This window comes from Haliaeetus albicilla, chromosome 6, assembly GCF_947461875.1.
Source record: "Haliaeetus albicilla chromosome 6, bHalAlb1.1, whole genome shotgun sequence".
NCBI lineage: Eukaryota > Metazoa > Chordata > Aves > Accipitriformes > Accipitridae > Haliaeetus > Haliaeetus albicilla.
The window spans coordinates 47,323,204-47,332,714 of NC_091488.1; the positions used below are offsets into that span (position 1 = coordinate 47,323,204).

At 43.0% G+C, this 9,511-nt stretch overlaps 1 protein-coding gene across 2 annotated transcripts; it reads right to left on the reverse strand.

Moving 5' to 3' along the window:
• Nucleotides 1–48: 48 nt before the first annotated feature.
• TMEM139 (transmembrane protein 139) lies at nt 49–4,581 on the reverse strand. 2 transcript variants are annotated; one of them, XM_069786056.1, is made up of 4 exons: nt 3,147–4,581; nt 2,397–2,468; nt 1,814–2,122; nt 49–460 (listed from the first exon to the last, which is right to left on the reverse strand). In XM_069786056.1, the coding sequence occupies exons 3-4, from the start codon at nt 2,059–2,061 to the stop codon at nt 49–51; spliced, it is 660 nt and encodes a 219-aa protein (XP_069642157.1). In that variant the 5' UTR covers nt 2,062–2,122; nt 2,397–2,468; nt 3,147–4,581. The 2 variants fall into 2 exon arrangements, with proteins under 2 accessions (XP_069642157.1, XP_069642156.1); XM_069786055.1 differs by lacking the exon at nt 2,397–2,468 and having other exon boundaries at nt 3,147–4,575.
• Nucleotides 4,582–9,511: the final 4,930 nt, after the last annotated feature.

Genomic DNA, 9,511 nt, shown 5'->3' on the forward strand with positions numbered 1-9,511 from the left:
TGTACTGGGGTGAGGATTTGGTTCTGCATTCATGGAAGGTGAAATTAATCATAATACAGAGGAGGGCTGGAAAGCCTCTTCAAAGACCTCATCATTGATGGCACTCTCATAAGCAGGTGGTGGAGTGAGTGGCTCCAGTGGCTCAAGCCTGTCTTCAATACCTTTCACTTCATGGATGTCCGAAACGAACCGCTGCAGTCTTGGGGGCAGCACCAGCTGCAGCTGCATCCTGGAGCCTGTGTCTGTCTCAGAGGTGTGCCTTGTGTCTGCTGCCACTGACACCCTGAGAGCCTCCACCATAATCTCTTCTTGGGCAGATGATTCAATAACTACATTGTAGGGAGGCGGCTCATTCAGCGGTGAGGGCACTAAGCCTGGATTGGATGCAATCGTCCATATTGCTGGAACCGACATGGTCATCACCTCCTCATAGGTCGGTGCTTCATAGGCAGCATTCACCCTATGTGTGAAGAGAGGAATGGCCGTTACACTGGTTATTTTACTGCTTGGTTTATGCAGAGGCAGGTGGTCCAGATAATGTACTATAGGGACCATGCTACAATCGGTAGGTGGGACTGAGACAGGGTGTCTCACGTGGTATTACTCTATGTGATATTCTGCCACTGGATGAGCTCACTTGTCCACCAACTTAATGTCTTGCTTCCTGGCCTAGAGAATGGCTCATCTGACCATTTTCTCAGAGCAACCAGAATAAGTGAAGAAAACAACACTGTTCAGTTCAGTGTCCTAGGCTTAGCTTAATGTCCCTCATTTAAAATCTCCTACCAGTTAAAATTTGTTAATAATAATTACTAACTACTAATTATTCCTTGGAATAAAACAGGACCTTACTTTTTTAATACATTAGCTCAATAGTCATCTGTTTTTAAGAAGCGGAGAAAATCAAGTATTTTCATTTAGTTTAAACAAGGACTAACTATTCTGTAAAAGAGTATCTGCAGAGAAAAATGTTACTTTAGAAACATTTTCCTTTTTAGGTCATATTCTTAAATAAACAGATACTAATTTTCTTCTAGTATGCCCCCAAACTAGCAAAGCCCAATATAGACTTCTTTTCATGTACTCTTTCTGAAAATAAACACATCATTACATTTTTGCCTTCCTTTAAAACCTGTATTTGAGAATGTCAAGTCATTTATGGGTGTGGATAATGATTATCTGGATTATACAGACAGGGAAGCAAAGATACAAATAAAGTTAAACTCTTCAACAACAGTAGGCAAATTGGGGTTAAATTAGGTGATGCTGAGAAACTGCAAATGTACATGAAGCCAAAAAAGATGTGGGAGTGTTCAGAGCCTCTTAAAATCAGGGTTTATCAGTGTCAAGTTGGGTTTTTAAGACTGGAAACACACCCAGTTACAGGTTCCTTTTAAAAAGTTTGCTGAGGAACAGTTGCTCTGGAGATAAGGTTTATAGAGATAAACCCAGCTAAGATTCAGTATTGCTTCAGCCTTTTTTCTTTTTCCGTGTCTGACTCATTGTTTGGCAAGACCGGATTACTCAAAGAAAAATAAAACTGGGCCTGGATCTGTTTAACCTTGGAAGTTGTTAGTGTGTCAGTTCCTGGGGGGAAGAAATTATATATTGGAGGGGATACACAGGACATGAGTGGCATAGACATTTGCAACCTCCACCTGAAGAATGAAGGAAAACAACCTAAAAAGAGCTTTTGCCTCCTGGAATGGGGTCTGTGTTTGGTGCCCTAGGGGAAGGGCAGCAAAACAATACGTAAAATGGCCGTGACTGAGGGGAGAGAGTTAAAGTAAAGAATAACCATGTTGCTGCTTACCCTGCTTGGCTTTGCGTGTTTGGAGGTGTCTCATTTGTGTCACGTCGGTGCTGATTCCTCAGGTAACACTCGACAAACACACTCAGCAAATAGCCGATCAGACACACTCCCCCTACCCCTAGGAAGAAATAGCCTACTGGGTTGATGTTAGATGAAATGGCCAGCATGGTAACCCCAATGAGAAGAGCAGCAGTGAAAAGAAGCAACAAGGCTTGGCGGATGTTCTTCCAGTGTGTCTCCAGCCACATGGTTGTATAGATGGTGGTAGCAGACAGTTGAGAACAGATGAGCAGTTATGGGGACAGACATCTGTGGGACACAGAATAGTTTTTTCAATGTGAAACATGAGCATACAAAGACGTTATCAGTATCATGACCAAAATAAGAACGTACATACTCAAGTACATGCCATCATGAGAACATGCAGCTATGCACATATCTAATAAGCCTGGGAAATCTGTGCATGAATGCATGCCAATGTAAATGTACTGGAATTTCCTATGTGAATGCATATTGAATAATGGGAACGCTTGGGCACCCAGTTGCAAGACGTAAAATGCATAAATAGACCATCAGCACTTACTGCCAGGCTCATCCAAAAAGGTCTAGCTTCTTAATAGAACTCAGAGCAGTCTAGGATGCAGATTTGAGTTTACTACAAAAGTGAAACACGGAATAACTTTAAAGGTTAATTCTAGGACATTTGTACATTGCATAATGAACATTCAGATACTAGTTCAGATCCCAGAAGAAAAGTAGCATTATTATTGGGGCTGTCTGCCCCAGTAAATTGAGAATCTAACTTCAGTGTAGCGTTATAGCAATGACGTTACTTTAAGTTCTAGATATAGCTGGAGTATGTCTGTTCCTGCAAAATGTAGGCGTGTGTTTGAATATTTGCCTATATCTTCAGTTCTTTTTCTGTTGATGTGCTTTTTTCCATCATTCTCAAACACAAGAGCCCCTCCTGTCCCCCATTCTAAACCCCATCTCTGTGAAAGAGACAGCAGTTGTGACTGTGTGCAGTCAATATGGAATGAATGCCAGGGATCTGTGGTATTCAAGAATACCATAATTAAAGAGTCGTCTTGCATATACTAACCTACATATATCCCACTGTTTTGACGAAGACCCCTTTGAAGGAAAAAAGCATGACACAGTGGACATATTTTTTATGAATATGCATCTCCAAACAAATACAGTTTTATATAGTTCTATGTTACATTGTGTTCTTTTGCACACTAAATGCGTTCCCTTGTTACAGCAAAAATAGTTAAATGTATATATACAAATGCCAGAAAAAGAAACACATTCTTTTTCAGCATATACTTACCAGAGACAGGTTTCGGTAGGTAGGAGCAGTCATGTTTTAACTTCTCTCTTCATCACAAGGAAAATTGCACACGCTCTTTTGTCCCTGCTCCTTCACCTTCTGAACTGAGGATGGGACACCAGTAAAAATTCTCCCTTCCTCCTTTTGAGTTTTCTTGTAGGCAGACAACAGATTTTTTTGAAACTAAAAGCCGGGAACTAGTGAATATGGGAAGGTAGCAAATGATGGGAAGATCCTGTTGTACAAGTTTTGCGTGGGAAACTGGAACCTTATTTTTCCAGGTTTGGAATCCAAAGCAATTTCTAGACGATCGCGTACCTTCTACTCTTTTGCAGCTCTTCTAGGTCTGTCCCACAAAAGCAGGAAACTCATTAGGAAAGAGGGCGGAGTGAGCAGTGGGGGAGTGCTTACCTGTGTCGGATCTGTTTGGTCTGCTTTACTTCAGTGAGAGAAATTGCCCTGAAAATTATGTTCTCCCCTCCACGTAGCAGAGGAGTCTTGATCTCTGCCTCACAAAGCAGGAAGGACTGCTGGCCCAGCCCACATCACATGGCCCACACGTAAATCTATTTATGAATTCTATAAAATGTAAATCTATACGTTTTTCTATCCTGATTGGGTGCCGTTTGTTTGTCCAATGTTGTTTTATGCCCTCTTTGATTTTACAAAAAAAAGGAAAGGAGACAATGGGTTATTATTTCACAGAGGGCTGAGTTAAAATCCTTTTTACTCCCTGATGTATGTGGGAATGAGGAGTACTGATAAGCAACAGAACAGGTACTGAATTACTTCGTGAAGTCTGTTATCTGAACCTTTAGTGTGTGTCTGAAAATAGAATTAGAAAATAAAATAAAATAAAATAAGATAAAATAAAATAAAATAAAATAAGAAAGACAAGACTATTTCACTTGGAAGGGACCTACAACAATGACCTAGTCCAACTGCCTGACCACTTCAGGGCTGACCAAAAGTTAAAGCATGTTATTAAGGGCATTGTCCAAATGTCTCTCCAACACTGACAGGCTTGGGGCATTGATCACATCTCCAGGAAGCCTGTTCAAGTGTACGACCGCCCTCTCGGTAAAGAAATGTTTCCTAATGTCCAGTCTAAACCTCCCCTGGCACAGCTTTGACCCGTTCCCAGGCATCCTATCACTGGGTAGCAGGGAGAAGAGATCAGCACCTCCCTTTCCCCTTCCCCTCCTCAGGAAGCTGTCGAGAGCAATGGGGTCGCCCCTCAGCCTCCTCTTCTCCAAACTAGACAAGCCCAAAGTCCTCAGCCGCTCCTCAGAGGACATGCCTTCCAGCCCTGTCACCGGCTTTGTGGCCTTCCTCTGGACACACTCAAGGACCTTCCCATAGTTCTTAAACTGTGGGGCCCAGAACGGCACACAGCACTCAAGGTGAGGCTGTACCAACGCCGAATACAGCGGGATCATCCCCTCTCTTGACTGGCCGGTTATGCCATGTTTGATGCCCCCCAGGATGGGGTTTGCCCTCTTGGCTGCCAGGGCACACGCTGCTGACTCCTGTTGTGCCTCCTGTCAACCAGCACCCCCAGATCCCTTTCCGCAGGGCTGCTCTCCAGCCACCCCTCTCCCAGTTTAGACTTGTGCCTGGTGTTACTGCATCCCAGGTGCAGAATCCAGCACTTCAACTATTAAATTTCGTGCCATTGATGAGTGCCCAGCACTCCGATCTATCTAGATCCCTCTGCAAGGCCTCTTGTCCCTCGAGAGAGTCAACAGCACCTCCCAGTTTGGTATCATCAGCAAACTTGCTAATGGTGCATTCAACTCCTGCATCCAGATCATTGATAAAAATAGCGAACAGAACTGGCAGCAGAACTGAGCCCTGAAGAACACTGCTGGTGACCAGGTGCCAGCCAGATGTAGCCCCATTCACTAGAACCCTTTGAACCCTGCTTCACCCAGTGCACCGTGTGCCTGCTCATCTCACAGCTGGACAACTTTTCCAGAAAGATACCATGGGGAACAGTATTGAAAACCTTACTAAAATACAGAAAAATTACATCTACTGCCTTCCCTTCATCCACTAGGTGGGTGACGTTATAGTAGAAGGATATCAAATTAGTTAGACAGGACTTTCCGTTTGTGAACCCATGTTGACTGTGCCTGATGATTGCATTGTTCTTTAAATGCTTTCCAGTAGCACTCAGTATTATTTTTTCCATAATTTTCCTGGTACTGAGGTTAGACTAACAGGTCTGTAGTTCCCTGGGTCTTCCCTCACGCCCTTCTTGTAAACTGGAATAACACTGGCTAGCTTCCAGTCAGCAGGGACCTCCCTGGACTCCCAAGACCTGTGGTAGATGATTGAGAGGGGTCCTGCCATAACATCTGCTAGCTCCTTTGGTACTCTGGGATGAATCCCATCAGGTCCCATGAACTTGTGAACATTCAGCTGATGCAGCTGGTGCCTTACAATTTCAGTGTTCACAAAGGGAAAGTCACTGTTCCCACACTTGTGGTCCTCCAACTCAAGGGGACTGGGCAGCCCAAGGTCTATCAGTATATTAAAGACTGAGACAAAAAACCGCATTGATGTGCCTCTGCTTTTTCTTCATCCCTATTAGTCAGGTGACCATCTTGAACAAGTATCTGCCCAATGTTTTCTTTAGACCTCCTCTTGCTATTAACATACTTTAAAAAGCCCTTCTTGTTATCTGGAGCAACACTGGCCAGTTTCAACTCTAACTGAGATTTGGCCAAGTTTCATGTCTTCTCCCTGCATATATGAACCACAGCTCTGTAATCTTCCTGCAAAGCCTGACCTCACTTCCAGACATCATACAATTTCTTTTTCCTCTTGAGCTCCATGAGTTCCCTGTACAGCCAAGATGGTCTTCTGCCCTGCTTGCTTGACTTACGACACAGTGGAATTGCCTGTTCCTGTGCTTCTAAAAGGTGATTCTTAAAAACTGACCAGCACTCATGGACTCCTAAGCCCTCAAAAGCAGATTCCCAGGGGATGCTGCTAAATAGCTCACTGAATAGCTTAAAGTTTGCTCTCCTGAAGTACAGGGTAGCAACTCCGCTGTGCTTTCTTATTATACTGAAAATTTTAAACTCAGTCATTTCATGATCACTTGTGGCCAAGACAGCCACTTACCATCACATCTCTCACAAGTCCTTCTCTATTCACAAATAGCAAGTCTAGGAGGGCATCTTTCCTAGTTGGCTTACTGAGCACCTGTGACAAGAAGTTATCTCCTACAAACTTCAAGAATTTACAAGACCTGCTCGTCTCAGCAGTATGATATTCCAAGTTGATGTCTGGGAAGTTGAAATATTCCATAAGGACAAGGGCTACCAATGCTGAAATTTCTCTTAATTGCCTATAGAATAACTCATCAGTGCTTACATCATTGGAAGTTCTCAAACACTATAGTGCGAATTACCTCCAGGAGCTGACTGCAGCTCATGTTTGCCTGTAGTAGGAAGATGTCCTACTGCTAAATATTTATTAATAGTATTCAGGTTGGAAGATTGGGCCAACAAGAATTGCATGAGGTTTAACAAAGATAAATGTAAAGTCATGCATGTGCGGAATAATCACAAGCAGCAGTAGAGGCTGGGGTCTGACTGACTGGGATGCAGCTCTGCTGAAATAGACCTGATGGTCATGATGAACAGCAAGCTCAGCAGGAGTCAGCAGTGTGCCCTGGAAGCAACGAAGGCAAGCTGTGTCCTGGGCTGTACCAGGAAGAGTGTAGTCAACAGATCAAGGGATGTGATTATTCTACTCTACTCAGCACTTGTTAGGACACACCTGGAGTAATGTGTACAGTTTTGATCCCCCCAGTTCAGGAGAGAAGTTGAAAAATTGGATATGGTCTGGTGAATTGCCACCAAGATGATTTGAGGGTTGGAGAACTTTGACAACTTAAGGAGCTTGGTTTGTACAGCCTAGAGAAGAGAAGGCTTGGGCAGGTGGTGTCTACTCACATTTTTCCAATGTCTAATAGGTAGTTACAGAGAGGAGGGAGGTACTCTTCATGAGGGTACATGGTGACAGGACAAGAGGCAATAGGAAAGAGGGTAAGTGCCTCTGGATACAAGAAAAAAAGTCTTCGATGTGAAAACAGCAAAATGTTGCAATTACTTGCCCAGAAAAGTGGAGGAATCATCTTCGCTGGAAATATTCAAGACGCAGCTGAGTCTAAGGCCCTGCTTTCAGTGGAAGGTTGGACCAGATGATCTCCCCTTCCAGCCTAGTCTTGTCAGTGTTTCTATGTTTCAAATATTTTCCCCTTATAATTGCCTTTTTGGCTGCTGACAGATAAAGGACCTTCAGCTCTGATTGTTATCCATTCTTTGCTTTCAAGAGAATTCCTTTGAAGATGGCAGACTTAACATCCATGTAAAGGGGTAACATGTCATTTTGCAAGACTATCATTTAAATGTGAAAAATGATTTGTTTTTTACAGCTTTTTCCTTTCTGGGGTTGCCTAGTGCTGAGAACACCTTAACTGCTAAGGAATATTTGCCGAAACTGTTTTCACAGCCTCTCCACAGAGAAAGCATAACTGACTCATGGTGGAATCTGGTCGCCTCAGTACTAACAGCAACTTTCTTCTAACCAGGGTAGCTGGTGGTTGCCAGAACTGTTCCTTCAAGATACAAGATCTATATCCTACTGCGCTGAGGTGGTAATTAAAATATACTACAGACCTTGGCTAAGTGTTCTGTTTACTGAGCTATTGTAATAAAAGAGCATCACTACTGTAGGAATTATAGTAGTGAATTTTCAAAGGGTTCTACTTTTTGAAGTAGCAACCGAAAGTGTGGTTTGACCAGGCAGCTGAACAAAACTAATAGATAATTACTGTGGAATGTGGTAGTCCTTTCTCCTTCCTGCCTCTTCTCCATCTCTTCCTGTCCTCCTTGCAGTGATTCTGGTGCTCAGCTGATCTCTTGCTGAGCCAGCTCAGCTGTCTCAGCTAGTGGGAAAGAATTTACATTTTTCCAGAGTGAATTTAGTGGGCTGAATCTAATCACCAAAGTATCATCTAACCACTAGATCCCCATTCAAGGGAAGCAATGGGAATGCATAACTAGAGTGGTGGAAGGGAAGGGAGGGAGAGTGGGAATAACTTCCAGGGCTGCGGTGGGCACCGTTTGATTGGCTCAGCCCAAATTCTTGGAGCAGAAGGAAGTTCGTCCTTCTTTGACTGAGTAAGCTCTACAGAAAGGTGTAGAATCTAAGACCCAGCTTGTCCTCAGCGAATCCTATTAATGATATCAGGGATTTCCAGCTCAGCCTGATGACTTTAGGCACCTCCCAGCTCTGGTACATACACTGACTATTGTCGAATCCCCCCAAGAATCTGACTATTGTTGAATCCTCCTTGTAAGTACCTAGAGAAGGTACTTATCCTTCTGTAGGCTGTGTGGAGGGAGCCAAGGCGCTTTGCTTGTCTGCACATTCTGCTGTGGGGAGTAGGCAGATAAAAACTGCTTTGGGGCTAGACATTTTTGCTAAGTTAGGAGAATGTCAGAAAGGTGAAAAGATCTTCATTATTTGGTGAAAAACTACTTCTGTGATTGGAAAGACTGTATTTGATTTGTGGATAGATAGAAAGATACAGGTTTTGCTGAAAATTTGTATAGTAGTTTTGATTGGTGCACCATTTTTTAAAGTATTTATAGACATGAAATACCAGGATGGAAAAGGCTAAAAATGGTAGGTATCTGTGCTGCATTAGTTGTTGCTTGTATTACTTCAGTTTATTTCAGTTGAAGTTCAGAGTTCAGTAACTTCTGTATATTTTAGCCATGGAGTTGCATGGATGACTGGGCTGAATCCTTAAGAATGATTTTTATGCATTTACAAGAATGATACTTTGCCATGCAGCTGTGAATGCATTGGTTGGACATGTTTATGAATGTGATACTGACTGCTTTGTGGATCTAAGGATGGAAAGCAGGATGAAGGTCTATGAACTAACCTTTGCAGTATGATTTCTAGCAACACAGTGCTTCTACGTGAGGCCTTTTGGCATTTCTGAAGGACTTCTGAAATTTTTATCTGTCTGCCATTTTGATTCTCTCCATAGTCTGGTTCAGCCCGTCATTGGTTACAGCGTGTGGGATCCATAACAAAGAAAAATTGATCACGTAGCTGCATCAAGAAGTTTTTGGTGATGGCAAGATTCAGAAAATGGAGAGGGGCTTCCAAAAGGCCTGAGAGGTATCACTACACAGTGTTTGTGAAATAATGGGTAGAAGTCAGGGAAAGTAAACAAGGACATTTTTACTGCTGTCCTAAACTCTCTCCCTTTCATGTGCAGTAGAGATGTTTCTTATAGAAAACTTTCTGTTCTCTGTTGTTCAATCATGCTG